Source organism: Lepisma saccharinum, chromosome 12, assembly GCF_977018435.1.
Source record: "Lepisma saccharinum chromosome 12, izLepSacc3.1, whole genome shotgun sequence".
Classification (NCBI taxonomy): Eukaryota; Metazoa; Arthropoda; class Insecta; order Zygentoma; family Lepismatidae; genus Lepisma; species Lepisma saccharinum.
The window spans coordinates 17509726-17533125 of NC_139240.1; the positions used below are offsets into that span (position 1 = coordinate 17509726).

A 23400-nucleotide genomic window follows, 5' to 3' on the forward strand; every position below is an offset into this window, starting at 1 on the left:
AATAACAAACAAAATGAAAAAGATGCTAAATATAAAGAAACCAGCTTCAGTTTTAAGCCCGTCTCAAGTGATGACGTTATGAAAATTCTTCAAAAACTTAACCTCAGAAAAGGTCCAGATTTCAATGAAATAAGTAATCGCATAATATATCTACTCGCCCCATGGATTGTCGAACCTCTCACAGATATAATTAATTCATCCTTAAAAAGCGGAATCTTTCTTAACACATGAAAACACGCAAGGGTCACACCTATATTTAAAGGTGGATCCCCGACGCAAGTAAATAATTATCGCCCCATATCAATAACTTCACCACAAAACAGGATTCTTAATTAGAACAATACTTACATTCTAACAATCGACAGACAGACAGACAGTTCGCTTTTAGAAAATATCGCTCGACAGAATTATTCGTCCATGAACTGTTACATAACTGGCGAAATACGTACATTAGATCGTAAAGGAAAGCAATACATAGGCATTATTTCTCTAGACATCAGTAAAGCATTCGACAGTGTTCAACCAAATATATTAATACAGAAATTACTTCAGCAATTCAATTTCTTTGCTGCTGCATGCAACTGGATCGAAAGTTATTTATGCAATAGGAGTATCGACACAAAAGTAGGCAACTCGATATCAACCAGTTTAAATGTACCTCTCGGTATACCACAGGGATATATTCTAGGTTCCAAACTGTTTAATATGTTTGTGAATGACATCGCAGACAGGGAATTTGGTTTTGAATTATATTTGTACGCAGATGACTGTCTTCTGTACTGCGCGTCAAACAAATTAGATAAAGTAATTGCAAATATTGTGAAAAACATGCCCGAAGTTCTTGAGTGGTATCAATCTAACATGTTGAAAGTGAACGAGCCTAAGACGCAAGTATTAATACTATCCAGTGAAAATAGTAACAATACGCTATTGACAACATTAAAATAGGTGAATCCAATATAAAACCATGTGAATCTCTAAAATATCTCGGTATGCAACTAGATAAGAATTTATCCTTTTCACAACATGTGAAAAAAATGTGTGCGCGTGCAGCACCTAGAATCAAGCAGTTTCAATTTGTCTGGAAATATGTAGGGGAAAGTGGGGCACTTTGCAACATGGGCACGTTGCAACAGTGCTTTTTCTGTTATGTAGGATAGCTCTACAGCGTTGCGCTTACTGTCGTTCCAACACACGTTGGTAGGTGTCTCTGATGAACCGTTCGTTACACCAGTTTTTCAGATGTTGTCAGAGTGGAGGAAGAAAGAAGAATTTTGAGGACGGTGAGTAATTTTTAAGAATCTCTTACAATTTTTAATACGCAAATCCTATAAATGACCACAGCATGCGACATGTGGTAAATTGAAAGCATGTTTATTGAAGGTGTGGAAAGTGATATTGCTTTTTATGTTATGCAATTTTTGTGGAGGCAAGAATAGCTTTCGTAATCAAACATGTCGGTGAGGCAAGTTGCAACAGATGTTGCAACTAACCCCACAATGTTACAAACTGCCCCATGACAGACCAGCGCTTGAATAAGATATTGAATGTAATTGTTCACTGTCCCGAATGTGATAAATCGAAATACGGTGTATTGTTTACTAATTTTACAATATTTTCAAGTAAAAGAAAAATGTGATCGCATATATTTAGTCCTATATTCAGTAACCAACACACATTTTCAATTTTCACTTATTTATTCTTATACAAACCGTGGAAAGTGTTTTCAGAGGAAGAAGAGAATATCTTCAAAATGTACTTGCAGCGTTCCAGTGAGATTATGTTTGGATTAACGCCACAGGAAGTGCGAAAATTGGCTCATCTCTGTGCAGTTAAGTTTGATATAAGTGCTCCTTCATCGTGGTCTGTAAAAGGAATGGCTGGTATTGAATGGTTCAGGAGATTCCTACAGAGAAAAAAAGATCTTTCGGTACGCTTTCCTGAATCAACTTCTTTAGCACGAATGTCCAGTTTCAACAAAGAAAATGTGCGCATGTTTTTTGACAAAGTTTCCGAAGTTCTGTCCAGAAACAATTATTCATCCTCAAGAATTTGGAACATGGATGAAACTGGTGTCACAACTGTCATGAAACCAAATAAGGTTGTAGCTCGAAAAGGAACAAAACAGGTTGGCATAGTGAGCAGTGCAGAAAGAGGTGAACTTGTGACAGTTGCAGTGACAGTTAGTGCTCAAGGGACTTTTATACCTCCAATGCTAATATTTCCACGTAAGAACTTTCGGGACCATTTCATTCGAGATGGCCCAACAGACTGCATTGGAGCAGTTACTGGTTCAGGTTGGATGATTGAGGAAACGTTTGTCCAATTCATTCGACATTTCATTTCTCAGGTGAATCCTAAGCTCTAGATGAATGCAAAAATAATAATATTACCCTTTTGTCATTTCCTCCACACTGTTCGCATCGACTACAACCGTTAGATGTCAGTGTTTTTGGTCCATTTAAGAAAGTGTGTGGCCGAGCAATTGATTCTTGGCATAAGAATAATCCAGGAAAAACTCTTACAATCTACGACATTCCACAGATAGTTAAAACAGCATTTTTTAATACAGTTACCACTACCAACATAACATCAGGTTTTGTTCAAACAGGAATATTTCCCTTCAATTCTGAGGTATTCCAAGAAAGCGACTTTGCGTCGTGTTTCGTTTCAGATCGACCAAATCCAGCAGCACAGGTAGATAGTAGGTCTCCCGTATCTGATAGTGATGACATAGTCCAAACTGCCAGGTGCGATGCACTGCCAACTAAATCATCTTCAGGTGATGTTCAAAATGAACATTTGCTTTCGCAAATTGAAATGCCGGGTCCAAGTGGCACACAAATGTCTTCAGTAGTGAGTAGACCTAAAGTTTTCTTCTCTCCTGAAAATGTTCGTCCATACCCAAATGCTGAACCCAGGAAAACGACGAATCGTAAACGTAAACGAAGTGCCATTCTAACAGACACACCTGAAAAAAGGCTTTGGAAGATGCAAAAAAAAGTAGTGCAAAGGAAAAGGGCAAGAAGAAAATTATGTGCAAGAAAACATTATTCCAAAGTTCTTGCAAAGAATATCACTGTTTAGTGTGTGGAGAATCCTACAAAGAAGAAGAAGACTGGGTGCAGTGCAAGCAATGCAAAATGTGGTCCCATTGGCTGTGCGCAGAGAGAAATCCTTATTATGTGTGCATTGATTGCAAATAGTGTCATTCAGACAACGCATAATCCCTGTTGCAACGTACCCCAAACACTGTTGCAACTTACCCCATGCATGGGGCACATAGCAACACTCGGACCTGCTTTAAATTAACAGACTTTTCTCACTTGAGGTTCAAAATTAAAATTTCATATTTGTTTCTTAAGTAGCCAAAAGATGTACCATTTCATAGCATATTTGTAACTTGTTCCAACTGTAACAGTTTTTGAATAAAAAAAAATAAACTGAAAAGTGTTGCAAAGTCCCCCACCTTCCCCTACACCTTGCTCACAAATTAGCGTTCTACAAAGCATTTATTAGGCCGTTACTTGAATACTGTTCCTCTGTACTTTATGGGATTAATAGAAATAACACCACGAAACTAGAGAAAATGCAAAATTGTGCTATTCGTAGCATAAGAAATACGGCACACACACCTCACGAGCAAGCAGAGAAGAGCTCCAATTACCCACGCTGAAATCTAGGCGAAAATATGCATTTCTACTAAAAATTCACCAGGCAATCAACACGCACCACCACTTATTAAGGGGCAAAGTAATGATATCTAGTAATATGCATTATCCCAGTCTGCGATCCAATAACACCAACAGTATGTTATTGGCAAGATACGGATCAAAATCCCTGTCATCTCTGGCAAGTAAAGCGTGGAATAAACTGCCTGTAAATTGCAGAAAGGAGAGAAATTTGGCCAAATTTAAACGACAGATTAGGACATTAATCTATGAATACTGACACCTTGCCTCACTTACCTCATTGCCTCCTTCATATAACGTAGCTGCAAAAATGTTTATTTTTATTCTATTTCTTATATTTTTCAATTAGGCCTATATAAAGTTATAATATTTCATTTTATGTATACTTATGAACAAATAGCATAACTGTATATTAATTCATGTAGGGTAAAAAGCTGTTTTTGTAGTTAAATAATCAATGTAAAGAAAATTGTAATCTTAATTGTAACCCTACTTTCACAATAATAAATAATAATAATAATAAAAATTCTGACCAAGGCCGAATTTATTGTAAAACAACACACTATCAACGTAACTTTTCCACCCTCTAACAGGATCTTCTTCAGACAAAGATTCACACAAAAATACTTGTTAACATTTTGTATGAATGTTTGAATAAGACCCTGTTAGAAAGTGGAAAAGTTACGTTGATAGTGTTTTATTTTACAATAAATTCGGACTTGGTCAGCATTTTGAGTGATAAAATCTAAAGTGGTCCATGTTATTGGGTTATTGTTTAATATAATTCTAAGGCTAATTTTGAAACTTTTGAGATTATCAACTTCAAAACTCTGTTGATAAGGGAGTTAATTCGTTATTGTATTTTGCTTATTCAGATCAACCTCTTGTACGTTCCTGTATCAGCTGAGGGTTGCAAATAGAGGGTTTATGCACCAATTAGCCACTCGATCAATCTGAGGAACACAGTTATTTGGACCAGCAAAAGCCTGCCATACAATAAAGAACATTTTTTAATCACTCACTTGTCCGCCAGGTGCCCGAAAATAGCTATTCCAATGATGGATCCCACCCTCCCCCACATAAGGGTGTCAGCCACGTAGATGTCGTCCTCGCACACCCAGTCTTCCGACGAGGGAATGGTGGAGGAGTACCACGTGGTGTCGTATTCCCATCCGTAACGGCAGCCTGGAAAGAAGTTGTAGATGAAATCAATACGTACTCAGCAGAAAATCTTCCGTTAGATTTCATTATCGTACTATAATTCCTCCACATGTAAGAGACAGTAGAATCATTATCGTAAAAGGATTGAAACTTCAATGATGGAATTGGTTACCGCTGGCAAAATTGATTATTTGGGCATCACTGATGGCATTGTAGTAAAGTCATTGCATTATAATTAAGGAGTCCCAGGTTCAATACCCGATGAAGGCACAAAGTGGTTCGGGTCCCGCTACAAACTGCAATTAATCTTTATGTGATGAATTTTAGCCACTAACCGATAGTACTTCTGTTGATGACTTCCAGTTGTAGTTCCGCGTCGTCAAGCGAGGTGGAATTCAAGTCGTACATCCTACACTTGCTGTAGGCCAACTGGTCCCTGTTGTCCGTTTCACTGAAAGAAGAGCAACGAATTTGATGATAATTTGGATAATTACTTGATAGACATGAAGCCCGTAGCCAGGCAGGGGCCAGGGGATGGGGCTGCCGTCAGCCCCCTGACATTAGGTAAAACTATTTTGTATAATTTGTTTGCAGTGAAGAGTGAAAATGTAGACAGCAGATATTTGCTCACTATTTGGTGAAGGATAAATTCACAGAACATGAACAGCAGCTATTACATTCCTTCATCTTGTTTATGGGTAGAACTCTAACTGGTGGAAAATATTTAGAAGATTCTATAGACTTTAGAAAGTTCTTTCCTAGGTCAGCTTCTTTATCTGTACCTTCGCTGCTCCTGTTTCAGTTTCCCGTTTGGACAGAAATCTGTGACTTTGAGATCATCATCTACATTCCTTCCACATCTGCGTCAAAGGTCAACAGATCCCAAGTTTTGGGATCGAAGGGGAGTTTTATTTGTTTTGGCTGGGGTGGAATGTATGGTAGACACTATGATGGAATATTGTGCATTTTCTTGCATGATATAAATATCTGTATCATCAAAAGTAGCATGAAGTGTGTAGTAAAGGATTATGTCAATAGCAGTCAATTAACACTTTAAGATATGTTTTAGAAGATATAGAAAGAAACTGTAGTATTTGTATGATATTTGTACATAATTTCCTTCATTTAATACTGTTAAGCTTTTGGAAAATGGACTTGGTTTACAAAGCCTCACCCCTGGAGATCAATTCTAGCTACGGGTCTGAACGATTTCCATAAAATTGTAGGAAAAATGGGCTAACACAGCAAGTTAGATCAATAATTACACATACATATTTTAACCATATTTTAACACACACACACACACACACACACACACACACACACACACACACACACACACACACACACACACACCCCACACACACACCCCACACACACACACATACACACACTCACAATTCTTACTTTACCTCTAATAATGCGCCATCATTCTCAATTTACCTAGTACAGTACGGTGTTGCGGTAAAGTAAATGCTCCATTTAAGGACGAAGTATATGGCAAAACGGTAATTCCCGTTCTCATTAAGGCTCGTATCAATGTACAGCCTGAACGGTGCATGCTACGATGAAAATTCAAGCACATTATATTTATAACCTTATATTTCCAAGAACTTTCACCTCTTTCCATTTACCGCCTTCTGCACTAATAACGCAGTTGTCCTATGGTAACGGACTTTAGAACCACCCTGTATATTTACAGATTGTTAAAAAGTGAACTATTATTATTTCATGGGTTTTGTGTGACACTATATTTGATGCCACCGTTGAGTTCTGGAACCTCGAAAACATAGGGTTTGGTCCAAAAGATCATCACACAGCTGAAATAAATATTTTTAGAATTCTGGTGGACATATTGGCTACCATATCTAATATTATGTGATAAAATGGGTCTTTTTAATTTCTAATTAATAATCATAATATAGTTATAAACTGAAAAATATGTGAAAATAAGATGCCATGAATGATAAATAACTGCAATGAAGTAACAGGTATCAGGAATAGATTTTTCGTCATGACCGCCATTTTGATGACGCCATTACAGACAAAAATCGTGGGGTCTGGGGCGTTTTAGGTTCAGGAATGAATGTAGTATCCGCACCACAAAGAGCACTTTCTCCACTATAAACTATATACAGGGTGTTTCAAAATACCTGTTACAACGCTTGGGAGGTGATTCGACATGTAAAAACAAGGAAAAAATGCCATGTGAAAAAATGTCGAAATCGGCACCGTTTTCGAGTGACAGGCGTGCGAAAATCGCCTCACACTATGTGTAAAGCACAATAACTCAAGAAGGAAGAAAGATATCAATGTCGGATTAAAAGAATACAAAGAAAGTCGTGCCTGACGAATACAATGGTGCATCAATTGAGGCCCAGTGTAAATTGCGCAAGGGGACTCTCAAAGAAAGTGGAGAATCCCCTGATGGAAAATACAGGAAATTTACTACTATCTGCTACATAATGTTGAGATCGGAATGTAGGCAGTAAAAAATGACGACGTATGTCCACATGTCTCACTACTGCTGGGACACCGTCCCACACTCGGGAAATAGGAAATTCACTCGAAAATGACGCTATGCCATCAAATTACGCTCAGATTGATTTCAACTAATTGATACAGAAAGCCCCACTAGAGGCGCTGTGAGTGTAGGTCACCTGTTACGTATTAGTGTTGGTGGATACTACGTAGAGAGTGTAGTCGACCGTTGTTTTTCCTGTCTGTTCTGCGTCTCGCAGCGTGGAGTTTAGTCTGGCGTGTGTGTATGGATGAATTGCGCCAAGGAATATTGTACGTAGAGTACGTATTTCCGTGTTCTTTCTCGGTTTGCAACAACTGCGTGGACACCTGTGTGACATTACGTGGGTGCTAATCACGGTAGTTGTGATCCGTCACTCGGAGGGACAGTGCCCCTGTTGCTGGGCAGTTCTCGAACAGGACAATGGTGGAGTATTCTACCCACTAACTTGCTGATATGCATCTCGTTTATGGGTAGGCAAACCGAAACAGCCGTGAAGCACGGCATTCGTATCACGAACGTTTTCCCAATAGGCGGTTACCAGAACATGCACTCTTTCAAAGACTTGATGCTCGACTGCGTGAAACTGGATCTCTACTAGCCCGTAGGTGGGATTGTGGAAGACCCCGCACTGTGCAATTTGAAGAGGACGTGTTGGACGCGATACGAGTCCGTCCTGACACCAGCACACGTGTCATTGCTCGTACTCAACAAACCCACCATAGCAATGTGTTCCGCGTTCTTCAAGAGGAGGGGTTGCACCCATAAAAAATTGCATAAGGTGCACTACATACTGCCCACGTACTTTTCTCTACGCTTGGATTTCTGCCAATGGTACGTGCAACAAACTCTTGCCATTCCAGATTTCCCAACAAGAGTTTTGTGGACCGATGAGGCAATATTCACCAGGGACGGCATGTTCAATAGCCACAACAGCCACGTCTGGGATATGGACAATCCGCATGCAATCATTGTGCGCCATCATCAACATAGGTTCGCAGTGAATGTGTGGTGTGGCGTAGTAGGTGACCACTTGATAGGCCCGTACATTTTGCCCTCTACTTTGTGTGGTGGGAATTATCGGTTGTTTCTACATGACGTATTGCCTGAACTTTTGGAAAACGTGCCACTGGCAGGTAGACAACGTATCTGGTTTCAACACGACGGCGCCCCCGCACGTTTCGACCGGGAAGCCAGGGCCTTACTCAACGGTATTTTCGGCGATCGTTGGATTGGCAGGGGTGGACCTTTACAGTAGCCACCTCGTTCCCCCGACCTCACACCACTGGATTTCTTTGTGTGGGGAGAAATGAAAAGGCTCGTGTATGAAACCCCCGTGGAAAGTGCTGAGGATCTCGTTGCTCGTGTTAGTGCCGATGCTGGGACAATTGTTGACATGAAAGAGGAATTTGCGCGTACCAGACAATCAGTGCTTCGCCGATGTCATCTTTGTCTTCAAGTCAATGGCGGACATTTTCAACGAAGTCTCTGAGTATACCGGTGTTTGTGAGCCCCTATCAGCACCGCATAGTGTCCTTTAGGAAAGGTGCGAGTGAAGATGCTGGATATCGCTGTACTTCATACCGTCGATCTGCATGTGCAGAGGCTGTGCGCTTCTCAGTGGAATCCCTTCCAGATGTGCTGTGCCTGGAAATGTTACATGCCATTGTGTGCGTTTTCTCGCCATTCTCCGTCTTCATTCCTTCGAGGATTATCCACTTTCTTTGGGGAGCTCTCTTGTAGTATACGTATGTACAGCCTGACGACATGCGGCCATTGTTTAACTTTCGTTTTTCGTACTGCAAAGTAGTGTGTCAACATTAAGGGATTGAAAACGTTTTTTTATGATTTTCCCGTATTTTTTTCCATTTGGGATGGTGTCCCAGAAGTAGTGAGACATGTGGACATACGTCGCCATATTTTACTGGCTACATTCCGATCTCAACATTATGTAGAAGATAGTAGTAAATTTCTTGTATTTTCCATCAGGGGATTCTCCACTTTCTTTGAGAGTCCCCTTGCGCAATTTACACTGGGCCTCAATTGATGCACCATTGTATTCGCCACGTACGATTTTGTTTGTATTATTTTATTCCGACATTGATATCTTTCTTCCTTCTTGAGTTATTGTGCCATAAACATGGTGTGAGGCGATTTTCGCACGCCTGTCACTCGAAAACGGTGCCGATTTCGACATTTTTTCACATGGCATTTTTTCCTTGTTTTTACTTGTCGAATCACCTCCCAAGCGTTGTAACAGGTATTTTGCAACATCCTGTATAGAACTACTCCGTGGTCTATACGGATTAACGTGCACAGGGTGAACATATTGTGAAAAACTGTATGGGGAAACTTAAATCTTTGTATCATTTAAAACATACTCTGGACGCTAATGTTAAAGGTCGTCTTATGCAAGCACTCGTCCTATCCACATTAGACTATTGCACTCCAGTGTACAGTAATATATCCCAGGGCCTAAACTATAAACTTCAAAAAATTCAGAATTCTTGTATACGTTTCATATTTAAGCTAAACAGAAAGGAACATGTATCCCCCTATTTAAAGAAACTTTCTTGGCTAAACATTAACAATAGAAGAAAATACTTAACACTCACCTTGATGCACAAAATACTTAAGAGTGGCTCCCCAAAATACTTATCCGATAAGATCTGTTCTCGTAGAACATCAGCCGAACATAATATCCGCAAGAAGCACAATCTAAATATCCCCAAACATAAAACCGCCACATATAACAAGTCCTTCATTGTTACAGGGATCAGGGAATGGAACAAACTGCCTGCACCATTGACTAACATTATTTGCCATCAAAGTTTTAAGAAAAATGTGAAGAACTTACTATTGTCCCAACAACTTCATTAACCTTTATATGTTAACAATTGCACCTGCACTTATACATCATATAATGCATACCTAACCTACCCCCCCCCCCCGCACACACATTGAACTACCGAAGGCTTATTACTTATCTTTACTCCACAGTGTATATACTAATCTATTCAATGTATTAGTTTATAATTGTATAATCTTTAAATTATCTTTATTGTATTATCATGATCATTATCTGTTTTTTTTCTTTTCGTTTTTATTCATTTATTGTATTTTTGACAAGGGTTGGTTGTAAGAACGGCCCACGAGGCCGAAACACGCCTGCTTAAATAAAGACCATTCTATTCAATTCTATTATATTCTATACGGTTCTTGGGTTTGAATCCCGGACAATGACGGATGTTTAAAACCTTCTTCCGTTATTATTACATCTTTCCATTGTCGTGACATACGTAATGATATAAAGATACGGCGAAAAGTGAAAAAAAAGGAAGCAAGAGTATTTTCTCTAGAATCATGCCGCCCCTTTTGAAAATGTAAAAATATACATTAAGGATATTATTATTTTCTTTTCAAAGGTATACTATTATCAGAAGACTTCAACACAGAATTAGTAACAAATAATAATAATAATTGACATTCGGTATTACAATAGTTACAAAATATCCATGATAACCATAGCTTACAGCTTACACGTAACGATACTGAGATACAAATACAACATAGATTGAATATAATGTTTGCTAATAGTTCAACCATTTGGTAGGGGCGATCGCCCCATGGCACTCCCGTGGATCTGCACCTGACTCTGACCATGCAAACTGCAAAGTATACCTGGGTAATGTTAAGTTCTTCCACTGTTCGATAGTGAAGTTAGTTCCGTTTCTTCCCGGTAGGTGGCACCAGTGGTCGGGCACATCGAGACTGATGAGGTTGTTCATGAAGGGCATGGAGACCGTTGCCACGAAGACGCAGTTGAAGAGGTAGAGGAAGCGCTTCTGGAAGAATCCGTAGTGGCCGATGGACTCCATCAGGTCCTTGTAGGCATCCTCTTCCTCTGCAGGCATTGCGGCTCCCTGGAAGGACGAAGACAAATGTGTTGGGCAATGGTTTGCTGGACCTGAAACTGTACCGAGTTGGCTAGTTGAGTTGGTGTTTTAAGTCCACTTTATGTACAGAAAGGCTAATCGGGACTGAACCTCCAGTTTAAAGTGGGATCCGAACCACTATGTGCGTCCACCGGGTATCGAACCCGAGACCCCTTGATTACAAGGCGACGACGGTACCACTGCGCAGCGGCGTGCATTCAGGATACGCAAGGTACGCACTGCGTACCCACAACATAGTAAGAAAAAATAAACATTTTTTCGTCTTCCCCGAACATGAAAATTCAACAATTATCGCTCCGAAAGCAGTTCCACTGCAAGAAATTCCGATTTCCGCACGAACACGCTGCTGCCTTCCTGAAGGCAGTCCCGAATGATCCCGATTGTGACTTCGGCACCCACCCGATCCGCGTTCCTGCCGATTTCCGCAGAAAGACGCTGTTTATTCTGCTTGGTACCCTAGAAATTCGGAAGGTAACCCCATTGGCTCATATCAGCCCCGACCACGTGTTTGGGTCTGCCCGCGCTTACCCTCTGTGTCACTTCTTTCCCGGTTCTAAGCATCGAGGGTACCCAAGATTTTGACAGCGTATGCAGTGTTGACAGTAGTCAACATATTTTTTTCTGGAATGCTTAGCTTACTAGCATTTAGCAGCCACGCGTAGATAGATCACTGTTGGGTTGCAATAAAAATACATTATAAAAAGTGATACAGGAATCAGAGAGGAGGGCAAGAATATGTAGTGGTGGAAGATCATATTTAATATACGCGTATATCACATATTAAATATTTATGTGAGGTTAAAGTTACACTGTCCTCCTCCGTAGTCGAGCGGGTTAAGGCGTTCACTCGTCTTGAGATCGTTCGCTGCGGGACGGCGTAGGTTCGAATCCGGCTCTGGTCGGAATTTATTCGGCCTACGTATAGGGCCGGTGGCAACCCATCATCGTGAGGAAATTGGAAAGCTCCGAGTGAGTGAGCGGTAACCCGGTCGAGAAGACCTACAACAACGGCTGGGGATACGTCGGGCCGACCCCCCGACTATTCCAATACTGGTTGCAGATCTCCACGCTTAGAGGTGACGAAGGAAAGTGTGGGAGGGAGACCGGCAGTCGGTAGGTAAGCCAAGGCCCTTCATGGGCTGTAGCGCAAAGGATTATTATTATTATTAAAGTTACACTACCAAGTTTTTTTTTCGTATAGGGAGGTGAGGACCAGAATGGACTGTCACTGTGTCGAGGGGAAAATATGTGAAGAATTGCAAGTTTCGCACAATTCTCAGAGTATGAGAGTATCTGTTTATCTCCTTTCGGGATCAACATTTCCTTTGAGTTCCATAGCATGGGTGTTGATTGTTGACCCAACGATATGAATGAATGATAAAAGAAAAACATAATAAAACACAATGCTTACAATGGGATTCGAATGAGCCCCCTCCCTCCCGCCAGACATTGCAAATTGATGTACGGTAGTTTAGCTTTTGAAGTGTTCTGGGATGTATGCTGACGTATTTTCTACTTGTCCTTAATTATCTCCCTTCTACAAAATACTTTGTCGACTGGCAACTCCGATTCATTCGTCCACAAGAACGCGTGGTTTTCGGGCATAGAAGGACCGGACACAACGTACCGTGGGAGGTTGACTTTTGCTTTCTTCTGTCGTGTGAAATTTGCAGCGAGTGTTTCGTTCATATTATTTACATTACAGGATCTCTACTGTTTGGCGGTGCTGTGAAGTGATATAATAGGGGGACCGGGAGTTATTGATGACATACTGGAGAAGGGATTTTCGGAATTTACGAAAAAAGTGTAAACAATCCGAAATGGAAGGTGTGTTTCTGATTTGGAAAAATTGTTTCAGGCAGGAGTTGTGAAGGATGGTAAGCAGTATATTAGGCATTTTGATTTTTGAGAAGAAGAAAAAATATCTCTACAGAGTAATTGACTGAGTAGAAAAACAGTAAAAATTTATTGTTGGCCTTATTCGTTGGTTTCCTCTGCGAAAGGTGTGAAATAGTAGAGGATACTGAGATTTATCAAATTTATTACATGAAATTTGAAAGGACGGAAAATGATTGAGCCATTTCCTTCCCGGTCAATGTTCATCGCACTGCATGAAGGAAATAATCGAAGTTGAATTCTTGGACTCTACGTAGCTACTATCAGAATATATTTGCGAGTATAAAATATCATACATATATTTTACCTCGTTACATTTGGATATTGATACAAGGATGAGAAATTTCCCATTATAAAATTGTAGAAAAAAGTTATTTTCTGAATAACATGATGGCCAGGGAGGGGAGGGGGGTTCTGGCTCCCATAATTCATTTCGGTTGGCCCATGTTGCGTACCCTAGTTTAAATGTCACCGCACGCCACTGCCACTGCGCTATCGGGGACGGCCTGACCCTGTACCGAAAGGCTTTTCCCAACTCAGGAAGTCCTAGTTCAGAAACTGTACCCAGGAAAAAACAACATAAAATGCATTCAGCATTACTAACTAACTAACAAATTCTCTAGCCTTCTTAAACCCGAAGGTTCATGGCTGCAGCAACACAGGCCTTCCATCTGTCCCTATCCTGAGCAAGATCTATATACTCTTTTCCATCCCTACCGATTTCCTTTAGGTCCATCTCAACGTTGTCCCTCCATCTTCGTCTTGGCCTTCCTATAGGTCTCTTACCATCAGGTTTCCCAACAAGAATCCTGTGAACTCCTCTTTTCTCCCCCATTCGTGCCACATGGCCTGCCCACCTAAGTCTTCTTGATTTAATCATTCTAATAATGTCTGGACATGAATACAAATTATGTAGTTCTAAATTATGTAACCTTCTCCACTCACCTGTCTCCTAATCTCTTTTAGGTCCAAATATTTTCCTAAGGATCTTATTTTCAAATACTCTTAATTTATGTTCCTCTTTCAATGTAAGGGACCAAGTTTCACATCCACATAATATTACAGGCAAAATTACTGTTTTGTATATTTTAACTTTTAGTTTCTTAGATATTAAACGAGAACACAAAAGTTTATGAAGAGAGAAGTAACATGCATTTCCTGAATTAAGCCTACTTTTTATTTCGTCTTTAATATAATTTTCATTTGTTAATATTACTCCTAAGTATTTGAATTTGGAAACTGTTTCAAACGAGTTGTTATCAATAATTAGATTTTGATTATTACCTAACACTTGGTTTCGGCCTGTAAGCATATATTTAGTTTTCTCTTTGTTAACTTCCAAACCTATCTCTTTAGCAGTTTTGAAAAATATTTTAGCATTATTCTTAATTGTATTTATATCGTTAATCAAAATTGTCACGAAACAATTAAGTCATGTAATTTCCTAATTTTAATCGTACTTTGGTTCTATCTTAAACATGGATAGCAGTTATAGCCATTATGGTATTTCAATGTTTCCAGTGGGAGGGAAATTCCAGGAAATAGTCTGGAAGAATCGGGATATTACATAGATCAAACATATGGCCCCTCTTGCTAAGCAACAAGAGGGCGAATTCTCCCCCTACCCCACCTTTTCTTACAACACTACATTGGTTATTTTGTTCTCATCTTAAGGTCAGTGAAACAAGTAGATAGTATTTGTACTTCTGAGGCCAACTTTGATTTCTTGACCAAACGACCACAAAAAGTTGAAAAACTCACTTTCTCTCCCTGTTCCGCGCCTCATTTATTGCGCTCACGATGTTTCACGGGGGCAAAAAGGCAGTGATGAGTGAAAGATGAGCTCTCATTCTCTCATCCTTCTCATCTTTCTCATCTTTCTCATTGTTCTTTCATTCTCTTTTTATTCTCCTGTTAATCTTCTCATCTTTTTTTTATTCTCTTATTTTTTTATTCTCTTATTTTCTTATTTTTTGAAAGATGAGTGCACCTTATCGTAATTTTCCAAGTCTGGGACCAAATGTTTATATATCGTGACCTACGTAAACCTCTCCTCTCATTCTCTCATTCTCTCATTCTCTTATTTTTTGAAAGATGAGTGCACTTTATCGTAATTTTCCAAGTTTGGGACCAAATGTTTATATATTGTGACCTACGTAAACCTCTTCTCTTATCCTCTTATTCTCTCAATCTCTCAATCTCTCAATCTCTCATTCTCTCATTCTCTTTTTACCTTTAGAATATTGTCGTCAACATTAGAGATGAAGTTGGAGTGCTGGAATCAACGGGGCCAAATGTTTATATATATCGTGATCTTCGTAAACCTCTCCTCCCATCTTCTCATCCTCTTATTTTCTCATTTTCTAATCTTTTGAAAGATGAGTGCATCTTATCGTAATTTTCCAAGTCCGGGACCCAAATGTTTATATATATCGTGACCTTCGTAAACCTCTTCTCTCGGGGAGGGAACGATGTACCATACACACACACACACACACACACACACACACACACACACACACACACACACACACACGCGCGCGCGCGTATGTATTGTGACGCAAACAAACAAACAAAATAATAATTGTTGTTTTTTAGAATACCTGGCCCCTAACTCGCCAGGGTGCGTGGTGCCCAACCCAAAAAGGTTCTAACGGCTACGGCTCTAGATAACCGCACCTCTGTAGGGTTTCACGTGTTTTTTTTTTCCCCCAAACTTCCATGAAACCCTACAGAGGACCTCCGTAATGCATGCAACGTGTACTAACGACTCTAGTGTTATTTGATGTTGTGATATTTTTTGGATATAGAGTTTTATTGTGAGATATAGATAAAAATAATTATGTTTATTATAATATTTTCTTGATGAAGATGGAGAATATGTGCGTGTTACAAATAAAGTTGCATGCTTTTTTTTCTAGTGTGTGTGTATGTGTTTTTGATGTTTCGACAGCATCTGAAACGATAAAAAAAGAAATTTTATTGTTAATTTTCACGTGTAAAAACAACAACAATTTTTTTTTGTGCAAATTTTCTGATTGTCTCTCGTGCTATAGTGCAAAAAGACATTGTAACTAATCTGAACTAGTGAAATTCGTATTGTGCCATTGTAACTGATTGTGCTAGTGCAGAAAATTTCTTATTGTGCAAGAAAATAGATGATAAAAACTTGTTAAAACTGCTCTGTGACCCTCTCATTCTTCACGTCGTAGGCGAAGGACTTCTCTGCAATCAGGATGACACTGCATAGGGTATCCTCGGGCAAGGCATCGTGGAACTCGCAGACGACCTTGATGTTGGTTCGATCGTTGACCACAACCTTCTTTCTCTTAGATGTGTTGATGACGGTCATGGGTCTCCGTGTTTTGAACTCGCTGGGCGTGTAGTACATGTCCACACTTCCCTCGGTCACGCGTTTGTAAGCCGAAAACGCTTCGTAAAGTTTGAGATAATCGTTTTTGGTCATGTCGAGGTTGTAATTCTCGCGCGGGAACACTTCGTTCCTTCCGTTCTTGAGATATACGTTCTTGATCTTGCAGTCGTCGAATTTGCTGGAATCTTTTTCCTGATTCTTGTCCCTCCCGGTCTGAAAGAGCACTACGACGAAATCTGGCATGTCGAACTGTATGTTGTTGAACTGCGTCGTCACGTCGAATTCCATGTGACTTCCCGTCGCCATCTTCTGCACGCACTGGTAACCGTGAAAGTGAATCGGTACCTGCGGACTTTTCAAGATCTCCGCTTTGTACTTGAGGGCGTAGTTTGTTTCGTATTCCACCACTGGCATTCTCAATTCCATGCTTCGGATGATGCACTTGGCTGCTTCGGGTAAAGTGTTAGCTATCGGCGTGCCGTCGGCATTCAAGTTGGTGTATCGCATTATTGCGTTGTTATCGTTGGCCGCTCTTCGAAACGTTACTCTCAGTCCTCCCTTCCACATGATCTCCTTGTAATCGGAGAAGAATCCCGGAAGCAGACGCATGGGAAAGAGCACTGTGTGACTTTTCGTCGATATTTTGGTCCCCGCTTCGAATCCTCCCGCCTGGTAGTACGCTGCGTCCGTTTTGGATAATTTTAACGTTCCCACTGCCGTCGACGTGATGCCTGGATAATCTATTCTGTCGATGACGGTGTTGTGTTTCCTCACCTCCACCTGCGAGAACAGGTGAGGCACGAAGTTGTCCACGAGTATCAAGTTTGCTGCTGCGGGAAACGCGTCTTCGCTTTCTTTCTTCACCACGTCGAATTGAAGGTAGAGGTCTGCTCTGTGAGGATGAATAAACCCATCGCCTACGTCAACGTCGTATTCGATCTCCCTGTTCGCTTCGTTCAGATTGGCGAACGTGCGACGGTTGGGAGGGAAAGATTGCAATTCGTAACTTTCGATTTGCTCCATTTCACTATGTGTGTTATTTATTATACGTTGATCTCCACGATGGCCGTCGTAGTGGCACCTGCGAAATCCACCACGTCTCCTTTCTCGTTCGTCACCACCAACTCTATGTCGTCTATGCGGTTGCGACATACTGGAAAATAGATCGGCGAAGAGGGCGTGTAGATGATCGGTTCCATGAACTCGGAACTTGGTTTGAACGTGGCGATGATTCCCGTTTGTTTGTGACTTCCTAACAATCCGTCCGAAGATTTCGTGATCATGCCTTCGGCCACGTTACAGTGTACGTTCAGAGTCTCTATGGCCAAGAATTTAGGAATGTTGGTTGCTGTGTGCTTGATGCCAGCTTCGAGTTTTGTGTTGTTCTCGAAACCTAAAAGTTCTCCTATGGTGCCCAGGTCCACAGTCTCCGTCGCGGATAGGATTTCCACTCTGTGCGTGACCGAATTTTGAGAAAGATACGTGCCTTTGGGTAACTGAGCTTGCAAAGTGGAGAGATTGTATTGGCCTGGTGTGACGACGATGTGTTCGCTTCCTACGCTAATTTTGTTGTTGTGCTGCGTAACATTAGGTATGAGGTACATGCTGTAGAATGCACGCAGAGCCACGGATTTAGGATAGACAATGTCGTCGTGCAGCGTGAGTTTCAAGATTGAAGATTCACTCGTGAGATGGAACACGCCCATCCTAGTGATGCTGTTTGAGGTTCCACAATGCTTTCTGGAAATCCTCGATCGTAGGGTTATTTATTTTAGAGAGAAACGCGAGCACGGAGAGGCAGAGATGACCGCAGTTCACGTCTCCGAAATCTTGAATGCGTTCGTCGTTGTAGTATATGGAGGTTTTGTTCGTTTTCAGATAATGAATTAAATTTGTAGGTGGAACACCTCCGAAAGAATCGAAAACGAATGCTTTATCATTGTCGTTTTTGTGGTAACATATCCAATGCGTGCCTGGATTTTCTTGACCGTCCAAGTTGACTACTCCGCATTCTCTTCTTTTAACGCTTGAAGGTAACGAGTCGGACATGAAAACTCCTCTGAAGTATTTGATTCGTAACGGTTCGATCAGAGATTCAATGTCTCGGTTGGTGAGTGCTTCTGTTTCTTTTTTTTAAACTTCTTCATCACGCCCTTCCCCTTCTTCTCCATGGCCAGGTTGTGACGTTTCTGTTCTTCCAACTCGGCTTTGTTCTTCTTCGAGTCGATGACGGTTTTCGCGATGGCGGCACTTCCACCGGCCAAACTTCCAACGGCCCCCAATGCTGCTAGGATGGCCGGGATGCTGAATATGAAACCTCCGATCTTTTGCTGTTTCCGCGAACGCTGCAATCTTTTCAATTGAGGTGTGCTGAGCAGTAATTTCATTCCATGTCCTTTCGACAAGCAAGAACGTTTCTTCTCGCGTTGTTTCTTGGTGAGTAACCCATCAAGGGCACCTAGATTTTTCAGATTGGAGTATGGTATCTGGTACACGACACCCTTGGGCTTCATGTTGATGCTCTATGCGTTATTTTCGCAGTATGTTATTTATATATATTCTGAGATTTTTTCTTGTGTAGTTTTTACGGTATGTTATTTATATATTTTCAAGGCCTCGCAGTCGCTACACAAATTCTATTACGTGCTTTGTTTTCTTGCCAAGAAGTTCCTTTGTCCCCTTGTACACGATTCGAGTTTTGTTCTCGATTAAAATAGATAGCTTCTCGTCCGATAACATGTTAGCGTATCGATCTGGTAAAAATAAACTGTATTGTGCGTTGAGCAACAGGCGTACCTTGGGACCATACTGGGTAGAAACGATTGAACCGGAAGTTATCGTGTAAGGTTTGTCGACTTCCAATTCCCGAATTTTTACATACTCGACTGACAAATTTAGCATTTGTTTTAATGCTTGGAGATCACTTATTTTTTCAGTTGTCATATTGAAGAAGAGAAATTTTCAGTGTGTGTGTTAGGGAAATTTAATTGTTTTTTTTTCACCATGTGTGTTATTTATATATACCGAAGATTATATTTTTCACGATGTGCGTTATTTATATATCAAGTTTTTTTGATGCGTATATATTATTATTTTTTAACAGAGGAAGAAAGTCCGTGCTTCGGAAAACGCGATGATGTGCGTAATGATATCTTCCTTCTCCTGCATAGACTTGTACCAATCATCAGTATACCGTCTTCTTCCCTGCATCGCCTCGTGCAGTTCCTCCGACCTCTCGTTTAATTTCTCCCCTGCAGCCGAAAGCAGAATGTTGAGATCACTGCACCTCAGGCCGCTGATCTCCCGAAGATGGTCCTTGAGAACCATTTCACAAGGGATGCGAAATTCCGGCGTCGTTCTAGCTATGATCAGAAGTTTATTAACATCTCCGTTAACTACCTTTTTGAATATTTTAGATAGTAGTTCGTGCGGCAAATCAGTTATACGAGACATGTTTATTTTTTTACTGTATGTTATTTATATACCCCACCCCAATTTTTGTTTCGTGTTCATGGCGATGGTGGTACCCAGTGCGGCGACCCGTTCACCCAACGATGCGTCTCTGCTGACGAATCTTTCGAAAGCTGCGTGCTCTAACTTTCTGTCTGCTTCGTGACGTGCATTCAGATCCGTCTGCGTGGTGTTGTAGGCGATGTCGTGATCTTTGCATGCTGCGTCCAACGGATTCACACCCTTGTCTCCTCTCTCCAATCTTTTCTCGAGTTTGGTACCCGGTCCGCAGTACTGGTAGCCAGGTAGATGCATCTCGAAAGGTAACTTGTTGATGATGTCGTTCACAAGCCCCTTTCCTTCGGCCACGTTCCAAAATTTCGGAGGCAGCGTGTTGATGATTTTGATGAGGTAACCTATGCCCTTGTCGTCGTTCACGATGAAGTTGGAAAGTTTCGTGCTGATCATGTCCACGATGCCAACCTTCTCGTTGTAGAAATTACGGTTGCCTGCATTTTCTTCGCCGGCTATCACCAACAATCGGTCCACGAGTTTCCTCACGTCGTCCACCCAAACGAATTCTTTGGGTAACGTGTTGTAGCGTTTGACCCCGCTGCCTGTTTTGACCTGGTTCCAAATCGGTTTGATGAGATTCCTGTACTTCTCGCCGCTGCTCGATTTCACCCTATTCTGCGAGGCGTCGTTGTTTTGGTACAAGGCATCCGTCATGATTAGAATTTCCTTGTAACTCTGGTAATCTTCGTCGGTGTAATCTTTCGGCTGCTTTTTGGCAACGAGTTCCCACAGTCCCACCGTACCCGGATACCTGTTCCAACTATCCTTGTCGCCTAAATTGACTTTAATGTCGTTGCCTTCGAAGGTCACCTTCGATTTCCCAATCTTCCACACCACACCGCCGCCTTCGCTGGTTTCCATACTGGGATACAATCCGAACACTTCATCCTTGTCGAATTTCCCCGTACTCAGGTAGTCTCGTGCCAAAGGCCCCAACTCAATTTTATCCGAAGACGAGGACGTGCTACCAATAGCTCGACGTCGTGCCGGTGCATCCTTCAGTTCGAACGGCGTCGAAGGAATGCTTGAAATAGGCGTGGGTACAGCGTAACTTTTAGCTGCGAGCGGTACGAGTTCGTTAATCAAATTTTTATTTTGTTCCGTGACACTTTTAATTTCTTTACCTAGACCGCTGATGGCATCGATCACAGGTTGATCCTGACGTTTCTTCTCTTCGTAGAATCCGCGATTTTCGGATTTCCAACCTTTGAAGCGTTTTGCGAGGTAATCGCGAAGCTTAAGATTTTCGTCTTCGATTTTTCGTTTCGTCATGACGTTATTTATATATGTCGTTTCTCACAACGTTGCAACGTTTAGAAAGTCGTTGATTTTGTTTCTGTATTTTCCGTCGTTGGGTTTCCTCGTCATGTCGATCGTAGCGAATCCGAAATCGTCACCGTTCCAGCAAGTAGAGCAGCAGCCTTCCGAAAATTGATTGTAGTTCATGTCTCCGCCTACGTAGTCATCGTACGCATGCTTGAGGTTGGTGTGATCTTGACGAAACAAACATATGAAATTAGCGTTGTCGCGTACTAACTGTTTTGGAATTTTGGAAAACGTTTGAGCTAGGTAGAAGCAATCCATTCCTTTGTGACGACCTTGCGTGAAAAAGTTGCGAATTTCATTTTGATTTTCCAGGATGGCATCGTCGAACACAACGACTGAATTTTCACGACAATCGTCGAGTGGTTTTATTTCCGAGGCGAACGTTGCAATGTCCAGACCATCGTACAGTTTCATCAGTTGCTGGTATTTGGATTGCTCTAAACTTTTCGAGAACACGTACAGGTGCCTGTTCTTCCAATCTAACCAATTCGGTGCAAGGAGAAAATTGTCCACGAGCAGTGTCGTTTTTCCACACCCCGAAGGTCCTACGATCAGACAGCGGATGCTGTCGGGGAGCAACTCGCCGTTTTTTTTCTTCCTTCCACTTTCCGAATTAGGTAAACGTTTCACAACATTCCACGTACTCATAGAATCACTTCGTTTGAATCGATCCAACTTGTTTCCGGAAGTCCCAGCCATTTCACCAAAAGTTTGTTGCCTCTCTTGCGCAAAACTTTTTCGATAAGGTACGTGTCAGGGTATTTAGTTTTAGAGAGTTCCTCCTCGTAGAAGCGCCCCAATAAAATTTCACCGCCACTGTCTTTTATTATATACGTGTGACGGTTCCCAGGTAGAACTCGAACCACGGTAAAAAGTTCAGTACTCCAGTTTCGTGTAAAACCCCTGTCGAACGTTCGCTTCAATTTACTGACCCTCACCTGTTCTCCAATTTTGTATTTAGCTTTTTTTGTCGTGGGCGTGTACTTTGGACAGTAAACGCTAGAAATTAAATGTTGCTCGTCAGACCTGGTAACGTCAGCTGGCTTCATGCCTATCGTTGCGTGCCGTGTGTGATTATAGTCGTTAACAAGTTCCGGAAGAATGATGACCCACTTGTAGCTTCCCTGAAGCGTGAAACGTGACCACATGCGCGATTTCAGAGTGCGATTGAATCTTTCCACAATGCTGGCCTTGACGTCACTGAAGGTCGAGTAATGATGAACGTTGTGTTTCCGAATAAACTTTTGGAATACGGCATTGTAAAATTCCTTCCCTTTGTCCGTGTGCAGAAACCGAGGTCGTCTGCCGCCGCTTTCGCGAAAAATTGTCTTGAATGCTTCCGTGACGCACGTTCCTGTTTTCGCCTTCAAAGGTAGAGCCCATGCGAATTTCGAAAATGTGTCTATGACGGTGAGGAGGTACTTGTTGCCCTTGTTCAATTTATGCACGTTTTTTAACTTGCCGCTACTCATTTCGACGAGGTCGCTTTCCCAGAGGTCGTCGATTCCCTTGGTTACCACAGCCAAACGTTCGTAGTTGCGGCGTGCAGGTTTATGTAATTCTTGGACGATGGCTTGCCTAGACATTTTTTATTATTTTTAGAGATTACGTTTCAAAAGAAGCACAAGCGTGATGGGATTCAAAGAGGGTGGCACTTCGCTCGTGTTTTGAATGATCAGCTTATCGCCGGCACTCACGTCGAAAACAGTAAGATCTTCGTCTTCGTGTATTTCATATATGTTGCGCGTTTCGTTCCAACGCGCCAGAGGAATGTTTCCTGCTTTCTGGACACCACGATTCGATATCAAAGTCATGGTGGGAACGCTAGCTTTTCTGCCGTGAGACCAGTACGAAAATTCGTTTATCTGAATCGTGCCATCGAGGAGAAACTTGTAGTACGGATGATAAGGATGTAGCATGTACAGTTTGTTACCTTCGACGAAGGTGGAG

The 23400-nt window shown here is 41.4% G+C and overlaps 1 protein-coding gene across 2 annotated transcripts in view; it reads right to left on the reverse strand.

Moving 5' to 3' along the window:
- The window catches only part of LOC145996389 (carcinine transporter-like), an 82715-nt gene that overhangs the window by 50824 nt on the left and 8491 nt on the right, over nt 1-23400 (reverse strand). Inside the window, exons 2-4 of one of the 2 annotated variants that reach the window (XM_083132819.1) lie at nt 11056-11297; nt 5189-5304; nt 4715-4877 (exon numbers count right to left, since the gene is read on the reverse strand). In XM_083132819.1, the coding sequence (XP_082988945.1) occupies nt 4715-4877; nt 5189-5304; nt 11056-11288 (512 nt within the window). In that variant the 5' untranslated portion in view covers nt 11289-11297. Of the gene's footprint in view, nt 1-4714; nt 4878-5188; nt 5305-11055; nt 11348-23400 lie in introns of both variants that reach the window. The other variant, XM_083132820.1, reaches the window with a different exon arrangement.